Raw genomic sequence first — 16,350 nt, 5'->3', positions numbered from 1 at the left:
GCTGACTCTTAACCCATTTAATCCCACCGGTCACAATTGCGGCGCATCTTTTTTCTTATTTCTGAAAGCTCTAAGAGTGTTGTTTTTTGGGCAAAAAATGCAACTTTTAAATGAAAAAAAAAAAAAATAAATAGATTGTCTTGATTAAAATGTATCAATGTCATGTGACTAGTGTGAGAGTTCACATGACCAGATCAGTTTAATTCCTGCTTGCACATCTAGACGAAGATATCTTCCCTAGGCTTCTACAAAAAGAAGCAAGTAAAACACCTTAATTAACAGACTGCTGTGTGTGTAGCATCACCACCCTTTCCACACTTGAAAATGAGGCAACTGAAAGTGGCTGCAACAGTGATGGCCCTGATAGGGAGCATCTGAGCGAAGCGGCCCACCCGCCACAAAATGGTGATGTAGAGGTAAACCATCCAGAGGACAAGGCAGATATCCACAAGAACCAACCGGTGTGACCCACCTCCCCACCGGCACCAAACAGCTCTCATGAACATGCACCCCATCCTCCAGACAGTTCACCCCTGAATTGCCACCCAACAGTACACCTGGCAAATGGGCTTCCCCAGCCAGGCACTTCCTATCTGAGCCATCACCAACACAGTCACCCCCAACTGCTTCCCCCTCAAGTGCAGGAACAACAGAGATGCCGCACACAGCATGCACATCTAGGAGGTCCAACACATCCAAAAAAAATAAACAAAATCTGTGTTTTCAATTGAAGAAGTATGAATTCTGACTATGATGTTTCCCACCTATCTCACAACAGTTCATGACTCAAGGAAAAACACTTAAATATTCCATATTTTACTTGGGTGTGGTACATACATATGTGCTATAATAAACACACTTGTGATGGTATTGCCTGTTGTGTGAACTTCCTATGAATGTACCAAGTGGACACATTGGTTGACTCTTTAGACCAGGGGTCCCCAAACTTGTTCCTGGAGGGCCGGTGTCCTGCAGAGTTTAGCTCCAACTTGCATCAGCACGCCTTCCTGGAAGTTTCTAGTATGCTTAGTAGGACCTTAATTAGCTGCTTCAGGTGTGTATGATTAGGGTTGGAGCTAAACTCTGCAGAGACACCGGCCCTTCAGGAGCAGGAATGGTGACCCCTGCTTTAGACTAATGCAGTTGCTCACAAGTTCATGACTCAAGCAAAAGCACTTAAATAGTCCATATTTTACTTGGATGTGGACCATACATATGTGCACTACGGTAATAAACAATTTTGATGGCATTGCCTGTGTAGAGTGAGGTTGGGCATCTAAAGACCTCACTGAAACTATGCCTGGGACAAGGCTGTGTCTATTTAATGTTGAAATTAAAGCCTGACGTAGGACTAAACCAAATACATAGTTGGAAAGGTCTTGGTCTGGAGAGTAATGTATGTTAGTATGAAGATTGTAAATGTCTCCTGCTTTGAAATATTGGCCTCTGAACCTTGACCTCAGTGCATGTTGAAAGCCTTGTCGTTCAGGAAAAAATGGGGCTACAGACATGGGACCAACTGTTATAGAGAGCTCTTGACTTTAGCTATGTGACTATACTCATATGGATAGAGTCATTAAATGGGGGTGCAGTCAATTATGGTAAAAATTGATTTTCACCTATTTAACAGTCAGATATTTAAAATATTAGCACACAAATGCTATTTACAATCACTTTAATACCTAAGTGTACTCTTAATTCAGTATTTATAAACTCTGATTCTAAGTAATAAGTAATATTTATTTAAAACTACAATTCCCTCTAGCATCGCCATGCCGCTCGCATCAAATTAGCACCATATTTGTAGTTTTACCGGTTAGCAAAGTGTTGCTGTGAATAGGGTTGTAAAAAGATATATCTACGGAATATACCAAACATATTGTACAGCCGAAGTCGTACTTACACTGTATTTAGAAGATCTATGTTAAGAAAAAGTAAAGATGTTGGTTTATTTAAGATATTTTAGAGCAGCCTAATAAAAACATTAAAAAAATAAATAAAATAAAATAAATAAATAAATAAATAAAAAAAAACAACTTATTAAGGTTAAGTACGTGTTGAAAGTTTCAAATCGTTTGTTTGGCCCATTGCTTTACTAACCTGCCCTAGTGTGCTTATGCTAGCATTAGCAGTTAGCAGTGCATTTCGTGTAGCCTAAAGATTGTGCTTTATAAAATAATGCTATTTGGGTGAATATGGCGCTGTTTGTATTTCATTAGCGTTTACTTTCGCACATGAAAAAAAAAAATAGTATTTACTATAGTAAATTGTAGTAGACTGTATATATTAAAGTATGTACAACACTTCGTTAATGAATGCTACAGCATACTGTTGTTAACTACTAACTGATAAACTGTAATATACTTTACTATTAGTAGAGTAACCTGTATATCCTATTTGTAGAAAACTCAGTACAGTATTGGATAATTTGTTTACTATAGTTGTCATATTACAACAACTATAGAACAATAGTATTACTGTAAATTACTATAGGCCTAGTATTTTTTCATGCTGACATGCTTAAAAATGACACAAAAACTGTTTCAATTTACCCCAACCATCAATTTTTTTTTATTATTGTTTATGATACATCAGTTTTGACAAGAAGTTAAAAACTGATGCATGTTCTCCATCATAGTTTCTGCAACCACTTCACCAAATTTGGAAAGCATTTTGGAAAAGATGTATTAAAATGGTAATTGTGTACAGGCAAAATAGTGTAAAGTGGTGCAAGAATAAAAATAAATGGGTGCATGTTTGTGTGATGTCATCCAGGAGATGTCTTCATTTTTCTTCCTTGCTGTCGCCATAAATACGGTATATGCCATGATCCTACAGCTGTTTGGGTCCATGTTTTTTTAAAAAGCAAAATTTGGGTTATCATAATCCATTTCACTTAAGCCTATAATTAAAAGGTTCAATTACATCTACATCACTGAGCATGAAGTATCAGGGTCGCAAGTACAGCTAGACTTTATGTATTGCATGTGATCTTACATGTGTTGTACAAACTTGTACAAGATAAAAATACAAACTATGACATAATGATTAGGACAAGTGTGACAAGTTATTAGGACAGATGCCAACTGATGCACATGACACAGCTGTAGCTCATCTATAGTTCATCATCTGTAGAGGCATCTGTGGAGACATGCTCATATGGGTCTTCTTCTTCTTCTTCTTCTTCTTCAACAACAGTTCCACCATTCCCACAAATTTGGGAGTATGTTTCTTTCACAGCTACCATGTCTGTCTTGAGTGCCTCAAGGATTTGGAGGACAGCACTGCGCAGGCCATGGTATGCTTGACCAGAAAGTCCTGAAGGGTAGCCTAAATATCAAATTGGGATAACAATAAAAAAGTATTTAGGAGTGAACACCAAATATGGCACTATGTATGAATTAGTATATCTAAAACAGTTTAATATAACTACATGAATTAAACAAACAGCATTAAAGGTTAGCTCACCCAAAAATTAATATTCTGTCGTTCATTACTCTCCCTCATGTCGTGTCACACCCGTAAGACCTTTGTTAATCTTCAGAACACAAATTAAGATATTTTTGATGAAATCCGATGGCTCAGTGAGGCCTGCATAGCCAGCAATGACATTTCCTCTCACTAAAATCCTTAGAGGTACTAAAAACATATTTAAATCAGTTCATGTGAGTACAGTGGTTCAATATCAATATTATAAAGCGATGAGAATATATTTTGTGTGCAAAAAAACTATAGTGATGACCGATTTCAAAACACTGCTTCATGAAGCTTCGAAGCGTTAAGAATCAGCGTGTCAAATCAGCAGTTCAGAGCGCCAAAGTCACGTGATTACAGGAGTTTGACACTTTATCCGACTCATGATTCGACACGCTGATTCATAACGCTCCGAAGCTTCCTGAAGCAGTGTTTTGAAATCGGCCATCACTAAATAAGTTGTTATTTTATATTCTCGTGGCTTTATAATATTAATATTGAATCACTGTACTCACATGAACTGATTTAAATATGTTTTTAGTACATCAATGGATCTTGACAGAGGAAGTGTCATTGCTCCCTATGAAGGCCTCACTGAGCCATTGGATTTCATCAAAAATATCTTAATTTGTGTTCCGAAGATGAACGAAGGTCTCTTACGGGTGTGGAACAGAATGAGGGTGAGTAATTAATGACATTTTTCATTTTTGGCTGAACTAACCCTTTAAGAAATTAGTACTCACTCTGTGTGGCCAGGTCATCTGATAGTACACTAGCCTGGTCCTTCAAGGCCCTGTAGCTTCTTGTAAGATGCGTCCAATGTTGTTTCATTTCTTCTACAAGAATAACCTCTTCCTCAACCAGTCTCTCCAGCTGCATCACCTTGTCGAAAACCTTCTTCTTCACGCCTAAGGAAGTGTCAGTTTCTATGAAGACAAATGACATATTAAAATACTACCTCATAAAGGAATAGTTCTTACACAAACACATCGATCCGCTTCAGAAGGTCTTTATTAACCCCCGGAGCCGCGTGGAGCACTTTTATAATGGATGGATGCACTTCTATGGACTTTAAAACTGATCTACCCATTCACTGCCATTATAAAGCTTGGAAGAGCCAGGACATTTATAACTCTGATTGCATTCGTCTGAAAGAATAATAATTTTAATTTATGGGTGAACTAACCCTTTAATGCCTTTTTGTGAGTAAAATCTGTACAATTCTTTGTCCCTAGAACATAGGCAACAAGTAACTGGTGTTGAATCTACAGTGTGGGAAAAGAAAAGGGCTAACCACCTTGACAAGTTAATCTGAGGAGTCAGACCTTTAGTCACTTCCTCTGAAGTGTAGTTTGAGTAGGCAAAAAAGACAAAAGTTTTAAAAAACAAAAAATTGGAATATTGTCTGCACATTTCTATTGTCTGAAACAAAATGAAAAGCACATAGGCCTCTTTCCTTTGAAAGTCAGAGTTTAATGAAGTAAGTGTTTAATGAGGATTCACTAAAATGATTAATGTCAAACTTTACATACCAGAATCCCAAGGCCAGATAGGGCTTTCTGTTGCCAGAAGGTCTTCAACTGAATCTACAAATACTGTGGTGGTTGGAAGATCATTGTATTGGGATATGGCATTAAACAGCTTTTTCTTATCCTCTCGAATCCGTCTTCGGATCTTGTGTCGCTGTTTGTTGCGGTCTGCAGAAAAACAAAAACAAACAGTAAAAACAGGTTTAAGGAGGATACGCATAAAATTGGTCATTGTGCTAATGGACATCCAAAAGGCACCTTACAAATTATGGTATAAAGCTCACATAACATCAGCAAAGCCATATAAATAACCTGGAATGTGGCCAATGTTCAAGTAATGCAGGGAGTTGTGTGATGGTAACATTGGACATATAGGAAGGTAGGACTGTTCACACAATGTACAAAGGTTATGTAGTGGTTTAAGTGCAGTGTGTTGACTGAAGACTATGTTAAGAGTTAAAATGTGATAATTTAAATTACTTAGTTATAGCCATAGATATCACATTTTAAAATGACTTCCACAAGTACATGAAGGCTTGGAGGCTACTTACCAGTTGCTCTATACAGATCCCTCTTTTTCTGCTGGATGCCCAAGAATAAGCCTTCAATCAGATGTTGCAATGCCACTGGATCATCTGTTCTGAGGTCATCTGGAGCTGTAAAGAATTTGAAGGTATGATCAGTATCATACATCTTCTGTGCCATCAAAAATAGAGCAATTATACCATTTCTATAAAACACCTTATACAAACATATTTCAGCCTAAGGGGGTTGACAATATGGGAAAAGGGGGATTTAATAAGAAGAATGTAGTAGGAATACATGTAAAAACAAAAAAGGACATCCACAAACGTTCTGCCAAAGAACCTGAAAACATTTGCTCAGTTTGCTAATTTTTTAAGGGTGAATAAGTATAATAAAGTTTTGAAGGAGAAAGCTACACCCAAGTTTACTTATTAAAAACACAGAGTTCCCAATCATGCTAATCTTTTAATACCGTTTGGTGTGGCCCCTTAATGTCACTTAAGGGGTCAGGTGTTAAAACACAAACCAGCAAGGAAAAATAACTTATTCAATCATTTTTAAATTTATGATAATTCTCTATCAATAAGAGACAGCAACAAGTACATACTTACTGTCAACTGCCCACTGTCTCACATCAGTGACCCACTGTTGCAGTTCCTCTTCAGACCTTTGTGTGCTCTTCTTTATAGCCTCAATGTCATCTTTGACTTCCTTTGTCTTTCGGATAGTCTCAAAAGTATAATTAATGGAAAGTCTCACAAACCTTTGGCAATACTGAAAGTATTAGATACTAAGTATATACAATCAGTGGACAGTTTAAATTTAACCTTCATTGATGAAATCTTTATTTTTTTTACTTACCTTCAAGTACCGTGTAGACAAGTACTTGTGCAGGTTTCTTTTTTTTCGCACATTCCATCCTCTGGCATGCAATGTGATCATATCTACTCGTGCTGTAATGATGAAAGAGTTAAATGTGCCTTTCATCTAGTGGTTAGTCATCAAGTATGATGAATGAAAGGGAAAAAAAAATTAACAAATATAATGTTACCAAACTTTAAAAAAGGACCACTTACCAGCCTTACTCATGTATTTTGTTGTTAGAGCCACACGGGACAAAAAGCTGTTCACTTGTTCAACTTCTTCACCGATGGTTGTACCTGCCCCTGTTTGGTTTTTGCCACCCCACTGCACCTACAGCATACACATCAGATGTCCAAACTACCATTTTGATGTCCCTGAACTTTGTATTTTCTCTAACAATATGGTAAGTCCTTTAAAAATATCACTTACCTCACATTTTGTTGAGTGGCCCTTTGCATGCATAACTGAGAGAAATGGCTTCATCTGAGTCAAATTTTGCATTTCTGGGAATGCTTGAGCCACCTTTTGCAGATAGGGCCAATATCGACACATGATGTCAGTGCAGAAAAACTTGCAGTTTGTCTTTGTGGCCAGTTCGTTTTGCAAAAACAGAGGGTATGCAAATATCTCTCCCCTAAACATGTTCAGACCTCTAAGCAATATGCAGTGTCTGCAAACTGCCACCTCTAGGCCTTCTTCATCACATTTGGTGTTTGTCTTCTTAGAGGTCTCCCTGGCTGCAGCCCATGTTGATGTTCCACAGATGCCTTTTCCATGTATCTTTAACACAATGTCATATCAAATAAATACACAAACTAAATCCAGATTTACTTTGTACAAACCCAAGTCTTTTGACAAATATCTTACTGGATTGGTCTTCTCACGAACACAATCAACAAATGTTGCTACATCTTTGTCATTGGCAAGAAAAACTCCATCAAAAAACGGTTGTTCCTCTGCCCTACACAAATAAAATACGGTAATGTCCAAAAATATATTCACAAGAAATGTTGACAGTGAAAAGTTATCAATAATAATATACCCCTTTGTTTTGCTGAATCTATATAGTTTTCGGTTTCCATCTGCAGACACAGCAACTGTATCTGGGGTGCAAGCTGGGCAAGTGAAGTGGTCAATGCCACAGAGTTTCTCTCTTTTATGACGACAATATGTCCATTCAAGGAAAGCTTTTTGGAAGACGTCGCCACAAATGTTACCACTCTGGAATTATCAAAATTTGAATAAGTGACATGATAGTTAGACTTGCATAAATGCAGAAAACAAAATGGCTTTCCAAATCTTACCCTTCCAAATTGTTGTGAGCGCTGTTGTAACATTTTCACAAATGCTTGTCTTGAAAGCCCAGGTGCAGTGATCTTCAGGTCCTCAAAAGATTTGAAAAGGTCTACCTGGTATATAGTTTGAAACCCAACAGTACCTGGCCAGTAACCACTAAACAGCAGGTCCACCACCTCAGGTGTCCATGATGCATGACATGTTCTGCAATTCATAACTGGCAGGAAGATGTCATAGCGACCTGCAAAGAAAAAAAAAAAGGAAAAAAAATAAAATAAAAAAAATAGTAAACACACATTGATACTCTTCAGTCATCTCTCAGCAGGTTAAGCAAATAGAGAAATACAATACAAAACATTGCAAGTCATACCATTTATACAGATGAGTACAACTGATCGCCCAGCGACAACAGACAGGTTTTGAGGGTCACAATCACAAATTTTGTCAGGTTGTGTAATGGGCAGCAAACACACTAGATGAAAGGAAAAATATATTACATTTAATATATTAAAAAAGGAAATAAATAAGTTGTTTTTAAGCTATGAAGTACGTCTTACCTTGTTCATATATGATATTTTGGCCACTGAGGTCTTGAACAGCAGTTGATGGAGGGACAGGTTTATAGAACCCATCTATAAGAGTCTCTCTGTTGTGAAAAAACATATTTTGATGCATAGAAACGTCACACTGCCCACAGTAACGGGGTTTTGGCAGACAGTCTTTGCATCTGATGACTGCTTCTTTCATGTTGCAATGATCACAAGGACCACGACGCACGCAGTCTGAAGCAAGCAAACTGTCAAGAAGTTTTGGCCTTGCTTCCTGCCAACGTTCTTCAGACAAGGTTTGCCTCAATGCCCAATCATGAGATGCTGTTGATCTGGGTTCATCACAGTCCATTGCATTTTGGAGTAGATGTAGTTGTAAATCTTGCAATAAAAAAAAATAAAAATTACATTAGAGTTCCTTACATGTCACAAGCTTGTAAACCAAGAGCACAAACTCAGTTTATGTTGTTTAAAAAGACAAATAATCTCCTGCAAATTTGTACATTTAACATAAAATGTTGGCACTTTTATCCATTCAGATGGACTTTATGAAGACAGTGATACAGTTCTGATAGGTCAAAACATTTAAAGGGTTAGTTCAGCCAAAAATGAAAAATGTCATTAATTACTTCACCCTCATTCTGTTCCACACCTGTAAGACCTTCGTTCATCTTCAGAACACAAATTAAGATATTTCAGATGAAATCCGATGGCTCAGTGAGGCCTGCATAGCCAGCAATGACATTTCCTCTCTCAAGATCCATTAATGTACTAAAAACATATTTAAATCAGTTCATGTGAGTACAGTGGTTCAATATTAATATTATAAAGCGACGAGAATATTTTTGGAGTGCCAAAAAAACAAAATAAAGACTTATTTAGTGATGGCCGATTTCAAAATGCTGCTTCAGGAAGCTTTGGAGCGTTATGAGTTATGAGGATCTTGAGAGAGGAAATGTCATTGCTGGCTATGCAGGCCTCACGGAGTCATCAGATTTCAACTAAAATATCTTAATTCGTGTTCTGAAGATGAATGAAGGTCTTACGGGTGTGGAACGACATGAGGGTGAGTAATAAATTACAGAATTTTCATTTTTGGGTGAGGTAACCCTTGGTAAACTTACCAATAATCTGTTGTGCATCGACATCTCCAAAATGTTGTTTGGTAGTAGAGGCTTCAGATGTGCAGGCAGTTCCTAGAATTATACAATTTTAAATGCAGTATCATGTATGCAAAGAACAGAACAGATGCAAATCAACATGAAAGGGGATTACTTCTAGGGAACGGAGAAGGGAACTGTCTGTTAGTATAGACAGACTTCAGGGTATACATGTCTAAGGTATGTCAAAGAAATACAGTATATGGTTGAATAAAAGCGTCTGCCAAATGGATAAATGTTAAAACATGACGGTGCATAGAATAAAAAAATAAACAATATCTTACCAAGATCAACTTCTTGAGGGTTACTTGCAATGGTAGAGGCCACTGGTCTTCCAGATCGGTCTAGAGTAAAACAAACAAACAAAAAAATATTTGATTTACACAAAACTTAGTGAAAATCAAAGGATCTAAAACATCAAATCATACCTGTCCTCAGTTTGCGCTTCTCATAGACCAAAAATCCTTCTTGGTCTCTCCTTTTCCACTGCAGTTTTAGATCAAACTTCTTTCTTTTTCGTGTTTTATGTGGTGTTTTGACTGCTTCCTCACTCTGTATTACTCAAACATAAGAGGTAGAACAATGACTTCAGAATATAATATAAGGGGTAGAACAATAACACGATTCAGAACATCATTTATGGAAGTTGCAAAAAATACAAACAGTGCTAGTACTATATTATAATGATTCATTTTATTTACACACACACATACACACATATATATATATACATATATATACATATATATACATATATATATATATATATATATATATATATATATATATATATATATATGTATATACACACATACACATATATATATATATATATATATATATATATACACACATACACATATATATATATACATACATACATACATACATATATACATATATATATATACATATATATATATATATATATATATATATATATATATATACATACATATATATATATATACATACATATATATATATATACATATACACACATATATATATATACATACATACATATATATATATATATATATATACATACATACATACATACATACATATATATATATATATATATATACATACATACATATACATATACATAATATATATACATACATACATACATATATATATATATATATATATATATATATATATATATATATATATATATATATATATATAGTACAGTCCAAAAGTTTGGAACCACTAAGATTTTTAATGTTTTTAAAAGAAGTTTCGTCTGCTCACCAAGGCTACATTTATTTAATTAAAAATACAATAAAAAACAGTAATATTGTGAAATATTATTACAATTTAAAATAACTGTGTACTATTTAAATATATTTGACAAAGTAATTTATTCCTGTGATGCAAAGCTGAATTTTCAGCATCGTTACTCCAGTCTTCAGTGTCACATGATCCTTCAGAAATCATTCTAATATGCTGATTTGCTGCTCAATAAACATTTATGATTATTTTCAATGTTGAAAACAGTTGTGTACTTTTTTTTTTCAGGATTCCTTGATGAATAGAAAGTTCAAAAGAACAGCATTTATCTGAAATACAAAGCTTCTGTAGCATTATACACTACCGTTCAAAAGTTTGGGGTCAGTAAGAATTTTTATTTTTATTTTTTTGAAAAGAAATGAAAGAAATTAATACTTTTATTCAGCAAGGCTGCATTAAATCAATCAAAAGTGGCAGTAAAGACATTTATAATGTTACAAAAGATTAGATTTCAAATAAATGCTGTTCTTATGAACTTTATATTCATCAAATAATCCTGAAAAAAAATACTGTACTCAAATATTTTGTACAATTGTACACATTAAATGTTTCTTGAGCAGCAGATCAGCATATTAGAATGATTTCTGAAGGATCATGTGACACTGAAGACTGGAGTAATGATGCTGAAAATTCAGCTTTGCATCACAGGAATAAATTACTTTGTGAAATATATTCAAATAGAAAACAGTTATTTTAAATTGTAATAATATTTCACAATATTACTGTTTTTTACTGTATTTTTAATTAAATAAATGTAGCCTTGGTGAGCAGACGAAACTTCTTTTAAAAACATTAAAAATCTTAGTGGTTCCAAACTTTTGGACTGTACTGTATATATATATATATATACACATATGTTGGTGAAATACTGCTTGATGCACAATGCGTGGTACATAATTTTATAAAAAAATACCTGTATCTCCTCCAAATCAGCCATTATTTCATCAAGATCAAGGTGTAATTCCTCCTCCATATTTTTCTCTGGTGTAGGCTGATCAGATGACCCTTTTTTAAACACCTGAGGGCCACAAAAAAACAAAATACACATAAAAACAAATGAATATATGTGGTTTGCATACAACTTCCTGGAGGGTTTAATGTCCATGCTTAAGGTGGGAGACATCCTTGATGTTTCTTTTGCTACCCAGGCAGTGCTTAGATAAATGTTTTCAATGCTGGGTAATTGGGTGCCAGTGATGCATTCGGAAGTTGCCAACACCTGCTGGTGTGTTTATGGTCCGATGTGGGACAGTTGCCATGCTGTCAATAGTACAGGCGGATATAATTATAAATAGTGATATTTTACAATTATACTTTAAATACAATAGCTAGTTACAAAAGTTAGTAACTGTTTACTCAAATGACTCAACTTTGCTCCATCATAGGGCCAGAAGACCACTTTTTTGGGGGGATATTTTGTTGTCTAATTGAGTTAGGCAATTAGGCAATTGTTGTTAAGGTGTCAGTTGATGACATACATTGTGAACTTGTTTTGTATGCATTACTTTTATTCCTATTTCATATTCACTTGGCTATAGGTTGACTTACCGACTCTCCCCAACAGGGAAAAAAGATAATTCTAGACTTCTATACAAAAAAGGTAAATATAACAGGTATGCACAACTGCAACACAACGGCAGTGGACAGTGTGTATCAACACTGCAGGAAATAAAACAATATATGCAATTGTAGGTTCTACAGACATGTGGTGTGTGTTTTTCTTCTGCATGTTTACATCTGTCACGTTATTGTGTTAAGGTGTGAAAAAAAAAGAAAGGATCGGTCATTTTCAAAAAATGTAAAAAAAAAAAAAAAAAAAAAAAAAAAAAAAAAAATGTAAAAATGTATATATGTTGTATTATAACGTATTAACCTACATTTCTTATCTTGCACTGCTCTGTGGCACGCCAGTGATTATGTAATCACGTCGGAAAGGTCATGGTTGACATAGACAGAAGTACCACCCCCATGTTTGCAAAGTGCACATGTGAAGACTAATACAAAAGTCCTTTAACAACAACAAAAAAAAAAGTTGCAAAAACAATGATGTCAGATGATTTGAAGTTGAAGATGGAGGTTTTTTTTGGTAAAGGGCGTTTGTATTAGTCCTCGCATGTTCGTTTGGGGTGGTACTTCCGCGTACGTCTAGCGTGACCTTTCTGATGTGATTACACAATCAATGGCGAGCCGCACAGCAGCGCAAGATGAGCAATTTCAGTCAAAAAGTATATACAATATTTTTCAAATGACCGATTGTTTCGCTAGATAGGACCCTATATTCCTCAGCTGGGATCATGCAGTGCCTCTGAAGCCCTTCTTTTGAACTGCATTGATTTGGACTTTCAACATTTGGGTTGCCTTTGAAGTCTATTATGTAGGGGAAAAAATCCTGGAATGTTTCCTCAAAAAAAAAAAAAAAAAATTTCTTTTTGACTGAAGAAAGAAAGACATGAACATCTAGGATGAGATTGGGGTGATTAAAATATCAGGAAATTTCCATTTTGAAGTGAACTATCCTAATCCTTTAAGAATCTATTGGTCATGTCAATCACAGTACAGATTGCCTACACCAAACATTAATCTCTAAACCTACCCATTACCGTAACCAATGAAATTAGCAGCAGGGCGGGATTTCTGGTGGTTTGGGGGAGAAAAAAAAAAGCGCTTTCATCTTTAACCTTATGCCTAAAAATCCTTTGGAAATTGGAAACCAACATACAACAAATTGGGTTCCAGGGGTGACACAGGGATGGGGAATCACCATGGATATGTGTATATATGAAGACTTCAGATGCAAAGCCTCCAAGTGTCATCTGAAATGTTCTTCTAAAATGAGCATTTTTATCAAGCTCATATGTTTATGTTCAGTTATTTCACTTTAATGTCACTGAAAAGGACCTATTAATTGCCATTAAAGTGAAATAACTGAACCTAAACATACAAGCTTGATAAAAATGCTCATTTTAGAAGAACATTTCAGATGACACTTGGAGGCTTTTGCATCTGAAGGATATGTATATACATCTAATGGGGAGTCACGAGGTGACATATTGGGCACGGACGCGGCTTCTGATGTCACACTTGGCTGTGGGCGGAGTTGGATGTCCACCGCAGGCTGCAGCCTACTTGAGATAGTCCTCACTGCAGAACACAAGATCCAAGGGGCGGAGTGTATCTCCTCCCACTTTCCATAGCCCTAAACCTACCCGACTCCGCCCCCTGGCTCTAACCCTACCCATCTCCACCTCCTGGTTCTAGATCCAACTCCTCCCACTTTCCATATATCTTAACCTACCCGACTCCGCCCCTTGGATCTTGAGTGTTCTGAAGTGAGGGGCTACTGGCCTATTTGGGCTGGCCTAGACGTATGGGCAGATTCAACAGCTACATTAAAATGCATGTAGAATACATACATAAATGTAGTAATGCGCACTCATAAGCAATGGCTATGGCACAAGTTGGTGCTACATGGAAAGACTAACCTGCTGCTTTTCTATCACTTTCATATGTCGGGAACCTGCAAGCACATATAAAATTGTTTGGTGATGTAAACGTAGTTTCTTACTGTGTGGGCGCGCGCGCGCACACACACACACACACACACACACACACACACACACACACACACACACACACATTGATAGTGCGCATGTTTGCACACGGCGTTTTATGGCAACACATAATTGGTCGACAGTTTCATGGGATTTGTAGTTCTTAAGGTATAAACGCAGATTAACCTCATCTAATAATACATCGAAAGTAATGCAATGTATATCGCATTTGTTTGCACATATGGATGTGCTCATAACTGGTGAACTGGTGATTTGCTGAATGTGTGTATGTGCAAACATATAAGTTTTATGTTCAGACAGTTCACCGTTAGCTCACCAACGTTAGCCACCTAGCTAGCTACAAAATGTACTACAGAAACATAATTGAAGGGCATTGCTTTTATCAGGAGTGCTCACACAAGATTCTAACATCACATTTACCATTACAGCAAACATTTATCACTAAAAAAAGAACTTAGCAAGCGCTAATTTTAGTTCACTATAGCCACCTGGCTACAAACGTACCTACTTTGCCAGGGTTCTGTCGATGTATGCTGCGGCTGTAATTTTTGTACTGCAGAGTACGTAATGTTAATTGAAGGAAGCTAGCTAAATTAGCTTATCTGTTCTACTGGCGTCGTGAGCACTCTCATGATTCTAACGTTACATTTACCATCAGATTAAACATGTTTCAGTAATATAACACGAATCACGTTACATTTATCACTAAAATAACACAGTTTTAGGATAATTGGATATGCTGTAGTGTACATACCTCTGACTGTTAATCGAAATGTAACATGTCCTTCTCTTTAGCGACCCCAGTGGACGTTTTTGTTTCAGAACTATAGCAATACGTACCTGGTGGTACATATTTGTGGCGCTGCAAAAAAGTGCGCAGAGGTACGTATTTCCTATGAGACCAGGTTGAATAATTCTGCACACCTGAATATAAGGCATTTTTCATTTCCAGCCTTCATGAACAATTATATATCACTTATAAATGATTAAAAACATTATTAATAGTAGTTATTAAGATTGATGTGGATTGAAATTGGTAAAATGTGCTTGGAAAAAAAATATGATCAGAAAGTTAGCTTGCCTAATAATTCTGCACACAGTGTATTGTAATGTATTTTCTGAGTGAAACAAAATATTGAATGAGAAAAATAGGGGGTGACTTGTATTTTCCCCTCTGGAAATTAATTAGATCTAGAAAAGTAGGTGTTCCTTTCAGCTCGTTGTTAAAGCTCGCAGCAGACTGACATTTGGAGGGGATGTTCTACCTGTCATCAAAGAATGAAGGTCATTCCAGAGGGGAAGTACATTTTCAGATTTTGATTAAAGGATTAGTTCACTTTCAAATTAAAATTTCCTGATAATTTACTCACCCCCATGTCATCCAAGATGTTCATGTCTTTCTTTCTTCAGTCGGAAAGAAATTAAGACTTTTGATGAAAAAAGGATTATTTTCCATATAGTGGACTTGAATGGAGCCCAAAGAAGAAGGTTGAAATTACAGTTTCATTGCAGCTTCAAAGCGTTCTACGCGATCCCAGACAAGAAATAAGGGTCTTATCTAGAGAAACCATCACTCATTTTCTAAAAAAAAAAATAAAAAATTATTTAAGTTTTAACAATAAATGCTCATCTTGAACTAGCTCTCTGCTTCTCTAGTAGAATTCCAGCCGTGTAGACGCTGTTAAGTGTATTACTGCCCTCCACAGGTCAAAGTTTGAACTAATTGTTATATACTTGCACTAGAATATTGTGTATGACAATTTAGTTCTAACATTGACCTGTGGAGGGCAGTAATTCACTTAGCAGTGTCTACACGGCTGGAATTCAAATAGAGAAGAAGAAGAGAGCTAGCTCAAGATGAGCATTTATGGTTAAAACATATAAAAATTATAAGACCCTTATTTCTCATCTGGGATTGCTGTAAACTGTAATTTTGACCTTCAACCATTTGTGCTCCATTGAAGTCCACTATATGGAGAAAAATCCTGGAATGTTTTCATCAAAAACCTTAATTTCTTTTCGACTGAAGAAAGAAAGACATGAACATCTTAGATGACATGGGGGTGAGTAAATTATCAGG

At 36.0% G+C, this 16,350-nt stretch overlaps 1 protein-coding gene across 5 annotated transcripts; it reads right to left on the bottom strand.

The window, feature by feature from the left end:
* Window positions 1-2,541: 2,541 nt before the first annotated feature.
* On the bottom strand, window positions 2,542-15,141 carry LOC125271709. 5 transcript variants are annotated; one of them, XM_048195879.1, is made up of 19 exons: window positions 15,025-15,141; window positions 14,181-14,215; window positions 11,612-11,716; window positions 9,825-9,948; window positions 9,681-9,740; window positions 9,361-9,432; window positions 8,246-8,617; window positions 8,059-8,160; window positions 7,697-7,929; window positions 7,435-7,613; window positions 7,260-7,353; window positions 6,822-7,172; window positions 6,605-6,722; window positions 6,390-6,481; window positions 6,140-6,302; window positions 5,555-5,659; window positions 5,007-5,171; window positions 4,218-4,400; window positions 2,542-3,330 (listed from the first exon to the last, which is right to left on the bottom strand). In XM_048195879.1, exons 2-19 carry the CDS (start codon window positions 14,202-14,204, stop codon window positions 3,116-3,118), a joined length of 2,757 nt encoding a protein of 918 aa, XP_048051836.1. In that variant the 5' UTR covers window positions 14,205-14,215; window positions 15,025-15,141; the 3' UTR covers window positions 2,542-3,115. The 5 variants fall into 5 exon arrangements, with proteins under 5 accessions (XP_048051836.1, XP_048051832.1, XP_048051834.1 ...); XM_048195875.1 differs by lacking the exon at window positions 15,025-15,141 and having other exon boundaries at window positions 14,181-14,219; XM_048195877.1 differs by lacking the exon at window positions 15,025-15,141 and having other exon boundaries at window positions 6,140-6,257; window positions 14,181-14,219.
* Between the last annotated feature and the right edge of the window lie 1,209 nt (window positions 15,142-16,350).

Source organism: Megalobrama amblycephala, linkage group LG7 (genome assembly GCF_018812025.1).
Source record: "Megalobrama amblycephala isolate DHTTF-2021 linkage group LG7, ASM1881202v1, whole genome shotgun sequence".
Taxonomy (NCBI): Eukaryota; Metazoa; Chordata; class Actinopteri; order Cypriniformes; family Xenocyprididae; genus Megalobrama; species Megalobrama amblycephala.
This window is presented reverse-complemented; position numbering and strand designations above follow the sequence as displayed.